Source organism: Tiliqua scincoides, chromosome 1 (genome assembly GCF_035046505.1).
Source record: "Tiliqua scincoides isolate rTilSci1 chromosome 1, rTilSci1.hap2, whole genome shotgun sequence".
Classification (NCBI taxonomy): Eukaryota; Metazoa; Chordata; class Lepidosauria; order Squamata; family Scincidae; genus Tiliqua; species Tiliqua scincoides.
This window is the reverse complement of record NC_089821.1, coordinates 102,621,382-102,638,741: the sequence shown is the minus strand read 5'-3', so window position 1 is coordinate 102,638,741 and position 17,360 is coordinate 102,621,382. Positions and strand designations below refer to the sequence as shown.

General features: G+C 41.0%; 1 protein-coding gene across 1 annotated transcript in view; it reads right to left on the bottom strand.

Annotated features, from left to right (window-relative positions):
* Positions 1–17,360, bottom strand: part of LOC136657681 (sodium channel protein type 2 subunit alpha-like) — a 78,952-nt gene that overhangs the window by 24,616 nt on the left and 36,976 nt on the right. Inside the window, 2 exon segments of the mRNA XM_066634677.1 lie at positions 15,570–16,046; positions 16,965–17,321. Of these exon segments, the coding sequence (XP_066490774.1) occupies positions 15,570–16,046; positions 16,965–17,321 (834 nt within the window).

Here is a 17,360-nt window from a genome sequence, read left to right as displayed (position 1 = left end):
TGATGTATCAAGAGAAAATACTGGAGCATAGCATGAATCACAGTGGACAAATATGAGTACCATAGTGAATAAAAGTAGTGTTGATCATAGCATTAAGTAGCCTTATTCAATGTTATTACCATGTAGTGTATAACATCAGTAAAATGGCTGCATTGGGAAGTAGCTATCTTTACATGGGGAATGATGTAAGCAGATGGTGAATAACACATACTTGTGTCATTGTTATCAGTATAAAAGATTATCCTTTTTATAACCATCCAAACAAAAGCATTAGATATTATTCACTGGGATAAAATTTTTTCCATGGACTCTAACCAGTTAAATTTTTAGTTTTGTGAAGAATATACATTACCAGTTTTGTTCCAGTTTGAGTTTTTTGTTTTTTAGCAAAAATATTGGATTATAGTTTTGAATTTGTTAAAAAGACCTCAGATGATCCCAGCTTTTTCTGCCAACTCGGAATAACCATTTGTAGCCTATTTCTGGTGGTTCAACTTTTCCTGGATAGAAATAATTTGGCTTCATTCTGAAGGGTGTTTGGGATTTCACTCTAGTTCTATCAATTTCTAGGATGCTTGAACGGATTTTATAATCTTCACTAGAGTGTAACCTGATCTTATCTATTTCATTTAAAAAAAATTTTTTTTTACATGTTTAACATTTTATATGTTAAACATTTACATTTAACAAAACTAGATTCAATGCCATAATCATCTGAGGGCCCAATCCTATCCAAATTTCCAGCCCCGGTGCAGCCACAATGCAGCCTCGAGATAAGGGAACATATATTTCCACATCTTGAGAAGGCCTCTGTAACTACCTCTGCGCCACAGGATACAGTGCACACCCCATGGGCACAGTTGCACCAGCTGTGGAAAATTGGATAGGATTGGGCCCTGAATCTCTAGTTTTAACAGGATCCTATATTGGTGCTGTTAATTTTATATATCCAGAAAAAATAGATGTAAAATTGTTAATTCCAGTGCACATAATATAGGTAAATGTTTGGGGAACAAACTTTATCCCCTTGTACCCTAATTTTCTAAAATGATTTAATTGGGACTGCACAATATTCACATAGGTGTAGAAGTTTCGGGGGTATAAGCATTGCATACTTGTTTACAATGTTATTTTAATGACAAAAGGAAGTTTCTGTTCTATGTTAAAAATCCTAAACAATATTAAGAATTACAATGGAATTCCTCAGTACTTCCAACTTAGTTTTATTTTTCCTTCTAAATTTCATAACAGGAACATCTGGAATCACTTATTTATCCGTAATCCTATTAGCCTTACAGGGATTGGAAGTAAGCAGCTTATTGATTCTGTGATGTAAGCCAGTTTGGCACCTTTGTAAGCATTTGGTGGCATTTTATCAAAGTAGCAAGAAAAAATGGTTTGGGGAAGACACTACTCTACTTAGGGCAGCTTCATAGCAGGGTAGCAGGTTGCATAGCTTTTGTTTACTGATGGGCTGGGACATCAGGGGTGTGTTTAAAGAGAACTCATAAGAACATAAGAACAGCCCCACTGGATTAGGCCATAGGCCCGTCTAGTCCAACTTCCTGTATCTCACAGCGGCCCACCAAATGCCCCAGGGAGCACACCAAATAACAAGAGACCTCATCCTGGTGCCCTCCCTTGCATCTGGCATTCTGACATAGCCCATTTCTAAAATCAGGAGGTTGTACATGAACATCATGGCTTGTAACCCGTAATGGATTTTTCCTCCAGAAACTTGTCCAATTCTCCTTTAAAGGCGTCCAGGCCAGACACCATCACCACATCCTGTGGCAAGGAGTATCACAGACCAACCACACGCTGAGTAAAGAAATATTTTCTTTTTTCTGTTCTAACTCTCCCAACACTCAATTTTAGTGGATGTCCTCTGGTTCTGGTGTTATGTGAGAGTGTAAAGAGCATCTCTCTATCCACTCTGTCCATCTCCTGCATAATTTTGTATGTCTCAATCATGTCCCCCCTCAGGCGACTCTTTTCTAGGCTGAAGATGCCCAAATGCCGTAGCCTTTCCTCAAAAGGAAGGCGCCCCAGTCCCGTAATCATCTTAGTCACTCTCTTTTGCACCTTTTCCATTTCCACTATGTCTTTTTTGAGATGTGGTGACCAGACCTGGACACAATACTCCAGATGTGGCCTCACCATCGATTTGTACAATGGCATTATAATATTAGCCATTTTGTTCTCAATACCTTTTCTAATGATCCCAAGCATAGAATTGGCCTTCTTTATTGCTGCCGCACATTGAGTCAACACTTTCATCGACCTGTCCACCACCACCCCAAGATCTCTCTCCTGATCTGTCACAGACAGCTTAGAACCCATCAGCCTATATGTGAAGTTTTGATTTTTTGCCCCAATGTGCATGACCTTACACTTACTGACATTGAAGCGCATCTGCCATTTTGCTGCCCATTCTTTGGATCTTTCCCAGCGCTAATGGAGTGATGTCAGGGATTGAGCCTTGGACCTTCTGCATGCAAAGCAGATGCTCTTCCACTGACTTAATAGCCTTTGTATTCAGGGACTTCTGATGGATTGCATCATTTATGAAGGGCACATGCATACAAATCATGACCTTTTCCTTCAAACTATACTTACAGAATTTTAAGGATACAGTTGAGCATTGTTTTAAAGAGTCACGAAGCATACTCACATGCTCACCACAGTAAGTGTATATGCCTTGTGCATAGAAATCAGTTCCTAAATACCAAGTGTACAATCTAATGCTAGGTTTCTCAGATATCAAAGGGACTAACTTTTATGAAAAGGTGCTTAAACTTTGGTAGCTATAAGCCTCCCAAAGCCCCAGGGTACTTAATGGAATGTTAGTGGGTAGCGTGCAAGGACAATGTGCCATCTAATAATTTAATACACCATTGCTGCTAAACGTTTCACTGAAACCTTCAGTGCCATCACCCATATGGGGCTATGCTTTCTAAGAATGCTTTAAAGTCAATTGATTAAACCAAGCAACAAGTCACTTGTTGGAGAATTCACTAACTCCAATGAAATGGCAAAATGGCCCTGGGCATCCTGGGAACTGTGTAGTAAACTTTGTGGAGGTCGTAATAAGGTCACAAGTAGGTCTGTAAAGTTTTTAAAGAAAGAAGTTAAAATAAAACATGGATATGATGTTCTAAAATATTCATTCATAGCAAGCGTATACTTTTATTATTTATAACACACCATAGGTGTACATGCAGCTTTACAGAATGATGTGACGTGACTGCTCAGTGGCCACTTTTTTTTTCTTTAACTGTCTTCACATGGAAGCGTTCTGCCTGTGCGAATAGGGTGATACTGATCCTTTCAGTATTAAGAGGAGATGAATTTTTTCTACGCCTATTTAAACCACACTGAAAGGGTTTGTGGTGGCATGTAAAAATGCAGCCAGTGATTATGGTAAATAGGTTCATATGAACCAATCCTTCATGAAAAGACATCAACAGTAAGCTTATGATGAATGTAGACATATAGACTCTGTGGCATGTCAGGTCCCACAATACCACTTGGAGACAGACTATTGTGTAAAGGGAGACTGGAACAGAGGACAGTTCAGACAACAAGATGGTGAAATCTTAAATATTCACTCAGAATCAGTGGGCTGCTCAGAACAGGCCAAAATTCTTGCTAAAGTACATTCATATAAAGACGTTTTGTTAATTTTGGAAAAGGTAAAGAAGAAAGCACATGCAGGCTGCAGTAAATTGAGATGTTTTTGCATGCTTGGAGTGTCTGTGCATGAACTGGAGCTCCTGGGTCAGTCACTCAGTGTAGAGATGCAGATTCTCAATTAAAGTTCCTTAATTTATACATTTATGCAGTTCATTCTTTATTAGTAAGTAAAAACAGAACCATAAAATCCCAATTACTATTTTCTTATAGTTTGGAATTGTTTTGCTTGTATCATTCCTTCCTGAAGAGTGTTAATGTTACAGCTGCAGCAAGAGCAAAAAGCCAAACCAAACTCATGACTTTGTTTGAGAAAATAAAGTGAAATCTTCACGTTGTTCATTTTTGAAAGAAAAAAAAGATTAGTAACTTATGCGCATTGCAACTTGAGCAACTGAGCCCAAAGAATAAACAAATACAAATTTGACAGTTTTTTTCCCCATGAAATTATGTGCAGTTCAGTCATCAAATCAGTATGATAGAAATGTTTAGTTTCACATGCAAAACAAAAGGATCAGGCAAAGGTTTGAAAGATCAATATCAGAAACACCAACAGCCACACTGCGTTAATGTTGGAGTATGCGTCTCCATTCCATAAATTGTAAATTAAATCATCCAAGTTTCTTTTCAGTTAAAAATTGGTATGTTTCTTGTAGCAGGCAGTAAGAATAATAATCGTGGACAGAGACTGAATTAAACATTGAATGGCGCCCAAACAACTGAGAGAAATAAAGCACTTGGGGTTTTAAGATGCCCCCTTCCCTTGATCAAATGTAGCATTTGTGATGGCCGGGCCCAATATCTTGAAAACTGGAGGGTCTTGCCTCTACAGATCTGATAAACTATTCTAATTGGAGTACATAAAAGATGAAGACAAACAATTGTCATTCATCTTCAACAGTAAGATTATCAGAGTCCAATATTGGAGGGGGAAAGAATGAGGTGAAAGGTCGGGGATGGTGTCAAGAGTTGGCTGTGTAGAAAATGTGTAAAGGGCCCAAGCCCCATCAGAGGGCCCATCTGATCAGGCCCACTGCTGAACCCTAAGGGCTGGTAGCAGTGGTGGTGCTCAATGCACCATTGGGTGTCAGGCAGGGGAGCAACACCCATGGCTCCCAGCAAACCTGGTGCTAGCACAGTGAGCAAAGCAATTTACACAGTCCGCGCTGGACATGTTGAGAAAGCACTCTCTTCCAGTCTATCAAGTGTGCATTCTGCTTTGCCTGGGGAGAGGCACATAGGCTGAATGCCATACTGCTGCCTCCTCATGTAAGTGGAAAGGCAGGCAAAAGGTGAAGCCACATGGGGAGAAGCAAGGCCCACATGTACCAAGAGGCCCCACAGAGCAAGGTGCCTGGAGACCTGGCACTGAGTGGGCTGGCATCTGAACCCTAAACCAGGGACAGTTGCTTTAGCTGATAGGGCTGCAAAAAAGAAAGCAAGTCTTGATGAGATTGAAAGGTGGCCTAGAAATATTTTAAATAAAAATAGCAACTGAACTATGACTTCTCTTCAAAAGGAAATGATGGGCACTTGAAAAGAATTGACATGGTAATTGTTGACCCAATTGCTTATACATACATGCATCATCTTTTCCCATGCTAGCCATGTGGCCAGAGTTAGGATGATTAGGTGGCCACGTGCTTTGGTAAGCTGCCAAAAAAGCAATGATGAAGGGCAATCCCCCCCCCCCACCACAGCAATCTGTTATAGCCACACACTTTAGGATTACATAAGTTTTTGAGCAGGGCTCCATCCCCGGACCGGCCTAAATCCACTGGGCTCAGCATCCTGACATGCTGTCGGCTCTGCTCCCCACATCCCACCCAAATACCAGAGGTTTTATTTTGCTTTTGGAATTGGCAGACCTGAACAGGCTAGGCGTAACAATCTGCTTACCGTAGCCACTTTGAAGCCAGCAAAGACAGCTTCTCTGTGGCAACTGTTTTGTACTATACAGTTAAGTCACCAGGAATCTGATACTGTGGAATTTTGCATTTGATATGGGTAAACCACAGGATGAGACACTCTGGGCACAATCCTAACCAACTTTCCAGCACTGTGCCAGTGGGGCATATGCTGCATCCTGTGTTGGGGGCAGTCATGGAGGCCTCCTCAAGGTAAGGCAATGTTTGTTCTGTTACCTCAGAGTTGCATTGCCCTTATCTCGTACTAGAAAGTTGGTTAGGATTGCGCCCGCCTTCATTTTTTAGAAGTCACCAGGCAGAAATATCTTTTCTGGCATTCCCATAGCTGCTAGAAAGGGTAGACCAGCCCTGAGCTGTTCAAAGAATTTTAATTCTGTTGACCAACTGAGGCTTCTAATTAGATTGTTTTCTTGCTTATACTATTACTGCAAGCATATGGTTATTTAGCATGGCTAAAACATAAAGGATAAAAATAATTGACTACTGCTCATTCTGAAGCAATTCAGTTTTCAATCCAAACAAGTTAACTAATGGTGCAATTACGTGCCTTTTAAACATTTAAATTACTGAAGCTTCCCCCCCCCCCCCCGCATTTCAAAAAAGTGCTTTGCAATGCAGAACATCACCTTTTAACAGCTGTCAGGAAATATGGTGATAAAGGGAACTTTTCTAAACCAAATGCTATGGAAATTATGACTTTTTTTTTTTTAACAGATGGCTAACTTATTAGAGTTCAGATACTGTACAAACCTTAATGTTCTGAGTTTGGGGGGGCATGTAAGATGGATCCAGAGGGCACACTGGTAACAAAAGACATAAGTACAATCTGGTAACCTTTTAATGTTCTGTTAGTTCTCAGTGTCTCCCGTTTTACACACCAAACAACAAAGTGCAGTTGTGCACACATGGCTCTTCAGTATTCTTATTCATATGATTTCAAAACTGCTAATAGCTGCATCATGCTTTCATTCCGCAATATGATATTACCAAAGGGAAGCGAGTTTCAATTTAGCTTTTTAAACAGAAGCTAAACTCAGACAGAAGCATGGTCATCAGGGAATCATTCTAGAAAGCAGCAAAGAAGCCTAATTAATGACATTCTGAATATGTTTAAAAACAAACTTTGCGCATGATTCCCATATCCAGATTAATCACTTGTAGGCCCCTTTGACATTTCAGCAAAATTTTTAAAATGCTAAATGGAGAACATGCCAACAATTCCAATTTAATCTATTTTATTATTATTAAAGCCTATGAGTTTTGCAATCTAGCAGAGTATGGAAATTAGGTGAAAAGAATGGAGAGGGTTAGTAATGTAATGAAGAGAGGGAGAGGACAACACAGATGAGCTGATTTAAAATGCTTTAGTTTCATGGATCGGGGAGTAAAATCTTAAACTTGGGAAAGCGAATCTTTCTCCATTCATAATCAATCTGGATAAATCCTCCACAGTGCTCTAAAAATGGGGGGACCACTTCTGGTTTCACAACAAATATGGGACGTTTTTCCTTTTTAAAGCACTGTAGAGGCTCCTGGAGGGCTGCAGAGGGGGTCACAGGCTTCCTGGACTCTCCCCTGGAGAGTCATAGCGACCCCCAGGTAAGTGTAAAAAGTCCTTCCCTCCCTGGGAGCAACATGATCATCCCAATCATGTTGCTGCCATTGCTCTCACCCTGCACCTTAAGGGGGCAGCAACAGAATTTCCCTGGCTGGGGCATTGCAACACCTCAGTTTGGGAACCTCTGCCTTAGGGCATCTCAGCACACTCACATGGGTGCCGTTGGGTGTCCCTGGTGGCTCCTCCTACTTGTTTTTCTGAGTGCCACCATCTTGAAAACTGTGAAGTCGCACTTGATTCCTACCGCCGAATCCTGTGTGCCCTCCCAAACCACCTGACACAGGCTTCCTGGGTTCCGCACCCACTAAATAGTGGGTGCCATTGATGCCAGTGGAGCTCGAGACACATAAGGGAACCAATGTTTCCTTACCCGAAGGAGACTCTGGCAGCTGCTTTAGCCCTGCAGGATACAGTGGTGGCCATTTTGGTGCCACTGTAACTTGTGGTGGTGCCAGAGTATAGGACTAGGCTTTTAGACTCTGTACTACAACCAGCTTTAGGAAACCACATACACAGCAGCACAGACATTTTCTGCAGTGCTCATGGTCCCTTTACCGGTACATATATTTAAGAATATGCAACATATTTAGGAACAGATGTTCACCAGTTTTAAAAAAGCAAGTCCTTTGGGAAGTTCATGTCACAGACCCCACTCAAATGAATCATGTGAATGTTGCATTGGCCTGTGCTCAAGGACAACTGTAGCTTCACTGTGCACAGGGAACTACATGCTTGTTAGGTCTTTCCTCCATTTTCTGGTCTGGAGCTGCTCTCCAGTCACACACTTATTTTACTGTAGTTGTGTCAGTGCAGGCTATATTATGAACCATCAATGCTGTACACATTTATAGGCCAAGGTATTAAGCCATTGCCATCTCCTGTACATTGTCCCTGGTTTTTGTCTGTTCATAGCAAGCGTAAATAGAGACAGGTATATGTTGGGGATATCTATGTTTTGTACCTGTGACATTTGGTACTATATTTGGTGATGCTGCATCTGCAATGCATTTTCACAGTAAAAAATATAGCAATGGATGTATAACAGACTAATGTCAGGGAAACTTTGATATTGAATGGATGGGATATTACTAAGACACTATTAGTATTAAATAGTAAATGTATCAAGGTGGCTATTTGTTATGCCAGTTACATTGCGATCCTATACATGTCTACTCAGAATTAGTCTCCACTGACATCTGTGGGACTAACTCTTATGCAAGAGTGTACAGGATTACAGCCTTAGCGCCCAATCCTATGGGCAGGCTCCGCTACCAGAACCAGAGTTCTGATATCAGAACATGCTTTGCAGCATTACAAATGCTGTTCCAATGCAGCGTGTTTCTGTGTGCTTCCGGTTCACTGCCAGAAAAGGCAATGGTACCCTGCAGGCATTAGCAGCTGGGAGAGGCTCTGCTGGGGAGGTGTTTCATGGGTGGGTGGAGGGAGTTCCCGGGCAGACCTCCTGGGAGGAAGGGCAGGAGGCATGTTGGAGGTGGGAGGGCGTGTCCCAGCACAAGCAATGCGTGACAGGATGCTATCCCTTCTGGAGCCTCCCAACATACCCCCTTTCTCTCCTTGGATGTGTGCCAGCTGTATAGCTGGCATAAGTTCAAGGAAACCCATAGGCAACTGAGGGGCTTACATAGGAATAAAGGAAAATACTTCCTTTGCCTCTCCCAAGACTCCTGACCACCACTGCTCCCTGCACCATGGCATACAGTACTGCCTGTTTTGGTTCACTTTTATGCTATAGCCATGGGAAGCGCAGGACTGGATTCATGGTGAACAAGATATTGGCACTGTTACTACTTTGAAGAGTAGTATCTTCCCATATCCTTTTTTTTAGTTCATGATTTTTAAAAATTGTCTATAAGCTACTTGCTTTGCATTAGCTGTGCAAGTGAATGAAGAATATATCCAATATATAATGCTTACAAATAGATGTTCATTAAAAACAAAACAAACAAAAAAATCATGCAGATCACCCAACAATACTTATGGCAAGTTGTATAAAAATACACCTCTGTTTGATTAAAAAAATTAATCCTTTTGTGTACCTGTCACACTGGACCTCCTAAGATCTAATCTAAATACTTTTCAAGTGGAATGAATAGCATGCACTTTTCACAGCTTACTAGATAATTGCTATATAATTGAATGGCAAAGAGCACAGGTTAATTGGAGTCTGAATCCTAGAAATGTTGAGGTTGCCATTCCGGCCTGACCATGCTGTGATTGCGAGTCATCCGACTCAGCAGCCGTGAAGGTTTCTAAAATATTGCAATGGATGGGGAAAGGAAGATGGCTGAGTTGCATGCAGGCCAATCAATACTATCCATTTAAAAAAGTGATCATATAGAGGTAGAACTTGCTTAGATAACCTGTATACAATTGGTGATGTACGTTGCTCTGTCTGGTTAAAAAATCACCAGAGCTGCATTCTTGAATGATCCAGCTTTAATCCTGTGAGAAGTAAGAACGGTAGGAAATGAAGTTTATGACACAGTACCTCTGCTTTCAACTCTGGATTCTCATGTATGGCATGGCTTACAGATATTAGCACTACATAAGATGAGAAAGATGTATTCATTCTCTTACTGCAGATGTCTGGCTTGATATTCATGACCTTCTGCCAGAGAAAGCATTCACTTCTAAATATTGTGGCTGCAAGGCACATAGGTACATTGGAGGTTAATTCCTAACACATTGGAGTTACCTGCAAAATCTACACTGACTTCAGTTTTGGATTGGATTTTCAAGGAGCAAACACGACATTACTTTCAAGGTTATGCACAAGGCTAGTGAGTCCATTAGCACGTTTAAGATGCAGCATTATTGTGTTAATTTAACACTGGTGTGATGCAGAGTTTCCAGATCACAGCTAATACATGAAAGCGTCTGAAGCTCCGTAATTGAAACAGATACATTAGAACACAAGAACAATAAATCAGAATGCCTATTTATGGAAAAAATAATCTTTAAACTCCTTAAATTGCATTGTGGACAGCAAGTGCAAAATTCTGTTAGTTACACAATTGAGTTAGGTCTTCTACTCCAAAAAGCACCATCCCCAAAAGTAGAATAATATGTTCATCAAACAAACCCTTAATCCCTCTCCTGTCCCATCCGATCACTCCAAGACTACTCTGTGTGGCCCACAAACAAAGAGAAAACCACAGATAGGTTTACAGAACTTTGGGTTTGTCCTTTGTCCTCAAGTGTTCGAGGGTAGGGGTTACATTTCTGGGGTGATCAGTGTCAGCTAGAGAAAAAGTATCTTGGGGGGGAGGCTTGTGTTCTGGTACAGGCTGCTTCCTCCTCTGAGCCATCACTGACTGAGAAGATGCTAGAATAGGTACCATTCTTGTCCTGGGTCCCTCTTCCCCAAATATCAGTTATCACTTATGCCCTGCTATACTGTCAAGAAAAGCCTTGCTTCTGCTGCTACCTCTGCAGCCTGCCCTGCTGCTATACCTACTCAGCTTGGACAGTAAGGCTAAGGAGGTACAGTCTGGGCTTGCATCTTTATGGGCTTGGAATGGTCATCTTGGTCATAGGTGGCAGAACTGGGGTATTTTGGTGGGGTAGCAGAAGCAACTGAGTATTCTCAGGCCTTGGTAGCACAGGTGTATGTGGCACAAGAAAAAGAAGAAAGGATCTTGGTGGTGGTTCGTGAGACTAATCTTGATGAGTTCCTACACTACCCTTCTGTGTATGAGAATCTGTGAATGAGTGTATCTCCAGAAGAAACAGATAACTGTGGACTTCTGAATTATTGCTCTTAACATTCTTAACTTTTTAAGCATAATAATTAGAATACAGCAGTTTTTTTGTTTTGCATGTTTTATTCCTCTGATGTTTGTATGTTCTATGTACTTGTTCATTTTGCTCTCAAACTGCTGTATTCTCTTTCACTGACATTCATTTCAGTGCTACTGTTTCCCCCAACACCTGGCATTCAGAGTGTGAACAAAAATGTGTGCACTGGGTGCAGATGTAAGAGGTCTGTGTTCTTGAGAATTCCTGCCCCATATATAGCATTTTGATTGTGGTGCAGTTGTAGTTCAGACCATGTTATGATCTGTGGGAAACCTGATATCATGGATGGATTGTATTGCCTGGTTGTAATGGAGTTGTAAGAGTATAAAAAGCTACTGTATACCTTATGAGAATAGCTTTTGCAGTTAAGACTTCAGAAGAATGAGGTGATTGAGTTCATCACTAGATTCAACCTATTCCTCTGGTGACCCTAAACAAAGAGGCACTAAAAAGCAACAACTCCAAAAGACTTAACTTCAAAAATCCACACTCTCCCCAGGTCACTAATTAATCCAATCTTGGTTAAAATTCCTTCCTTTCGAAAAAAAGAAAAGGGTGGGGGAGTCACTTCAAGTGACAAAATAAAAATAAGAGTTTTTTAGGGTAACAGTGTAGATAAAAATGGTTACGAATATACAGTAGGAATTGTGTTTTAGAGAAACAAGAACTTCAGGGTTACAATTATTATGCTTGACAATGATTGATCCTGAAAGTTATGGGAAAATGACCAAAGAAAGAGGGTAACATTCCTTCCTAATGTCAAATATGGCAGCCAGTCAGACACTGAACAAATCCACTGAATCATCCCTATATTCTTTTTAAAATGGAACGCTGTTCCCAAAGCCACCCAAAATTCTGTCTGCTGTTGATCTATCTCAAATACTCCTAAGAAAAGTGGTGGAGGGAAGTTCTTTATATGAGGCAAGGTAACTTTTCTAACTGCAAATTTCCAAGTTGAGGAATTTATACAGAACATTTTCTCAAGTCAGTTTTAAATGCAGTGACCATTTTTATCCTGTAAAACCCTTCCAGGCAGCTAACTAAATAGACTATTGCAGGATTTGTGGGTCATAAGCTGGTGGGTCATGACCTGATGTCTGGTGGGTCCTAGATGGGCTCTCCCACCTGCCCTTGCATCTGGCTGGCTTAAAATTGGAGCCCTCCTAATGCAATTAGAGGCCACACTGGGCCTCCTCAAACCTCCAGAAGCAGTCAAAAAGTCATTTCTGATTTACTGCCAGGTTCGTGAATGTGATTTCTAATTGCTTCCGGATGTCTGCAGAAGCTTTCTGAGGCCTGTGGAGGCCTGATGCCAGAGAAACAGATGGGTTGCAGTGCCCTCTGCCACAGAACAGGTGGATCATGGTGAGGGAAAGTTTGAGAACCCCTGGACTGTTGTTTATGGATCTCTAAGTAATTTTTCAACAGCATAGAATCAAATTATGCATGGTCCATTGCTCCAATGTGTAAAGGGCTGACTTAGGACACAATCCTGCATACACTGCCATGGGAGTAAGCCCAACTGAACAGAATTACTCCCGAGTAGATATGCCCAGGATTGCACTGTGAGTAATGATACTTGATGTCATGGCAAATTAGACTCCCACCATGTAATGAGCATATCTCTAAAAGGTAAAGGTAAAGTTTCCCCTGCACAGCTGTATACGACTCTAGGGGCAGTGCTCATCTGTTTCTAAGCTGAGGGAGCCAGCGTTGTCTGAGAGACATCTTCCGTGGTCATGTGGCCGGCATGACTAAATGCACATGGAACGCTGTTACCATCCCACCAAAGTGGTACCTATTTATCTACTTGTATTTACATGCTTTCGAACTGCTAGGTTGGAGGCAAGCATATATCTACACACATTTTAAAAAACCAAATCCTTCATGACACTGTGAAATCTGTTTCCCCAGGGCATTGTAAACTAGGAATCAGAGGTGCTTTCCTATTGTAAAGTGAGGATAGTCAGTCTAACAAAAAATACCCATCACTATTGTCTCTTAACTAGCATGCAAAGATGTTGCAAATACAAATCACAGCACAGGGACCACATCCAATAATTATGGGTATGAGCCAATTGAGATTAGAAACTTCAAGTTCACTGATTTTCATGCAAACGCTGAGCAAGTGTCTTAGGAGTGCAAACCTGCTTTCTGTGTACAAAAGGCTGGGTTTGCAGGCCTCTGCCTTGCCAGGAACACAGCAAGTTACTGTGTCATAGCACAGTGGCCTGAGGCCTTCAATTCCTCCCATGAGACGTGCAGCAACATCAAGACCTGTGTATACACACACTCCAGCTGTCAGGGAAATAAGTGCCATGTGCGGTAGGGCATGTTATTGCTCACAACACCAAGAGGAAGAGTGACAGCTGCAAAATTGGGTGGTTTGTGAGGAGTCTTTCAGGCTGGCTTTTTCCCTCATCAGATCCTCAGGAAGGAGGGTGATGCTGCTGAGTGACAAATAAAGAAGGAAACAGAGAGGGGAGAGCCACCCCAGCTTTACTCAAGGTGTGTGTCCTATCCTTCCTAACCCCTTTCCCCACCCATGTATGGAGCCTCACACCCTGCTCTCTGGAATTGCAATGCAAGATTGGACCCTGCATCTCTCCTTCTGTGATCAAGGGAGTTAAAATTCCTTCACTAACTGGTTTGTACACTAATGCCTCCATCCATAGAATTGTAACGCCCCCGCCCCCCTCCAAAAAAACCCTCACATGAATCCTATGTACTTTGGGGGAGGCTTACATTATGTATTTTCACATATCATAAAAACAGTTCTGCAGACTGACTGGAGGAGACATTTGTAACTTTCTTGGAAACCTCCTGAGCTATATATTACATATGGAGAGAATAATACAAATATATATAAAGCCCAATGGTAAGAAGCTAAAATATCTTTCTACCAAAAATACTGCCAAATATTCTTTTCCAGGAATGAAATAAAAATATGAGTATGATTCAAAACAGATTCTTAAAATGGTATTTTACCCAGCTGCCAGAACATTTAGTTGCTCAACAGTTTCAAGAAAAGCAACATTAAAGATTCAGACTGATTTCTTGAAGAACAGCTAATATGAAACAACCTTTGCAAAGAGATGTAGTACAATATTTGTTTCAAAACCACGTTAAAACCTCAAAACCTTAAATGAGGGGAAATTACATAATTAGTAGTTCATGAACACCAATTGTGCATGACTGATGAAATGGTTTAAGAACACTTGTAAAGCTGATGGAGAGGAGAGACAACAATGGAGAGGAGGACATATTAGAAATAAAGACACATATGAATCCTCTGGTGAATTTTCATTTTGGCATTGTAACACAGTTTTAAAAATGCCATGTTTTGAAAGCTGAAATGGCTAGCTCATTTAAAGTCAAATTAAGGCTGCAATCCTACACATTTGTATATGGGAGTAAGAAAGACTTACTTCTGAGTAAATATGCATAGGATTGCACTGTAAGTGAGCCATAGGTCTAATTCAGTCAAAATTAAGGTCTTTTCAGTCCTCTTTACTTCCACGGGCAAGATTTCTGCACACATGATTCTGTGCGAATCAGAACTCTTCAAATTTTCACTAATATGCACGCTGGATGATATCCGCTTGAATCTTAATTGCAACAGGGACAGATACTGGATTTACCTGTTTGAATATTTGCTGTTTTAATCATGCTTATTGTTTCATTTCAAAAAACTGTTTATATAATTTTAAAAGCCGGGAGTGCACATTAAACTCTTTAGAAATTAATAGCTCAATTATAACTGGTTTCATTGCACCTCTTGGTGTTAATTCAAGAGGACATACAAACCAGCACTCTTGCCACCATTTTATTTCATTGTTGACCCTCAGTGCCCTGGGACAGATCTTTGTGTGTTTCCTATGCATACAATAATTCTTCCTCTGAGTTAAAAGGAAAAAAAAACAATCTCAGTAAATGCCGAATTTGTGGTACATACTGAGGAGGGGAAGATGGAATCTTGAGGTGGATTCTTAAGCAATCAGACATGACTTGGTTTCAGTATAATGCTACAATTAGTTCTCATTGTACTGGAACCACTGTTGAAAGTCTTTAAACAGTGAAGAACTGCACTCTTTAGCCTTCAGATCTTCCTGTAAAGGACACAGTCATAACAATAAGATGATTCGCTGTGGAGAATCTTGCACTACTGTCCTCTGCTGTGAATCAAGGATGTTTGATTATAAGACTACAAAACTATCCCTATTCCTCATTATACACTCTTCACAAGTAAAACAGACAGAATATGAAGTTAGTGGAAATCTTTTCAGAAGGTCCAAAGTATCTAGAGCATTTTAATGAACAATTGTCTCAGTAATAATGGATTCTACCTTTGCATTTGCAATGTGCAATATCAAGGTATGTCACATATTTACAAAAGATTGTAGAGCAATACAATGAAAGTTGATTGGTTTTTGATCAATCATGGAAGCATTCCTGTTTTAAAAGGACAACTTTTTTTTTAAAAAAGTATTCTATAGTAAAATAAAACGTACCTCTTTGCTTTCTTCAAGATCTGATTCACTGCTAAACTCCTCAGTATTTAAATTTTCAAAATCTGATTCTCCTACTGCAATAGGCACAGTCACAGTTACACTTGGGTTGTTTATGAAAGACATGTAATCACTTTCATCAATGATGTATTTTTCCACACTGCTGCCTATACCACTGGTTGTCCCGTTGCCATCTTTAAGGTAGTTAAGGTCTTTACCAATATCAACTATTGTATGATTGGAAATGCAGCTGTCTTTCTTGTTGAGATCTTCAAGGGGTTTGATTTCATCTAAAGCTTTCTGTTTCCTCACAAAGGCCTTTTGGACAAATTCATGAGCTTTCCTTTTCACATAATCAATTCCTCTCTGTATTCTTGCCACAGCAATCTGGAGATTGTTCATTTCATTGTCGTCATCTGTTGCAGCAAGGTTGTCTGAACTGAAGGAGCTTAGCAGCAAGGCTAGAAACAGGTTCAAAACCTATTGAGGCAAAAAGAGGACACATATTTCTTGCATGTTACACTGTGAAAAAATTTGCTTATTGCTGTTTCAGCATAATGATTTTTGGCCCATTAGGGCCCGTGCCACTGGAACAAGCATTCTGACGGTGTAAGGCCCTTACGGCTGTCGCAAAATGTGACACACCCGTCAACGTAGCTTGGCCACTGTAAGTGGCAAGAGGCTGGGTAAGTTAGTGCCAGTAAGTCAGAACAAGAGGTTAGAGGGAGGCGAGGAGGGGTGGAACAGGGCAGGGGGAGGAACAGGGTGAGATGGGGCGGGATGGATTGGGGCTAGGGGTGGAATCGGCAGCAGCAGCACATGCCTATATACAATCCCCATTCCTGGCCTTGATCTTCTAGCCCAGGTCCATGTAGACTTTTGCCAGCTATATCACTGGCAAAGCTCCAAGTAGACCCCATGAGCAAGAGTGGGCTTACCCCGGGGGCAAAGGAACAAAAGTTGCCTTACTCTGAGGAGGCCTCCAGGCTCTGAAACTCTGCTGTAGGATACATGCTGGTGCAACTTCATCACTGCACGGGGAGCTGCTTTGGATTGGGATGTTTGTTTCCTTTACTACTGCTCATGTTAGGCTACCTTTATGCCATGTTTCCTCATTTATAATCTTATTTTGGACATAATGTGCCAGCATTGAGTCAAATCACTGTTCTCATTAACCCAGTGGTTCCCCAACTGTAAGCTGTGGCTCCTGAGGAGCTGTGAAAACCAGCTAGGGGAGCCATGGAATTCTCACGAAAAACCCACTGCCCTATACAATGTATAGAATTGTAGCCTCAGGGCCCAATCCTATCCAATTTTCCAGCACATTTTTTAAAAAAGATAAAGCATCAAATTACAATGTACTATTTGGCTTAAAATATACATGCGCTGGATACATACCACTAGGTTTCCAATTACCATGACCATCATGAAGACTGTAAGGCACATTGTTTGTCCAGCAACTTCCATACAATCCCACATAGTCTCTATCCATTCCCCACATAGTACTCGAAACACAATCAAGAAAGAATGGAAGAAGTCATTCATGTGCCAGCGAGGAAGTTCACAGTCGTTCGAGATCTTGCAGACACATTCCTTGTAGCTTTTCCCAAACAGCTGCATGCCAACCACGGCAAAAATGAAGACTATGATGGCCAGAACTAAGGTCAGATTTCCCAAAGCCCCCACTGAGTTGCCAATAATCTTGATCAGCATGTTTAATGTTGGCCAAGACTTTGCCAGTTTGAAAACTCGTAGCTGAAACAAAAGTAAACAGGTGTCATTATCAGTGGAAGG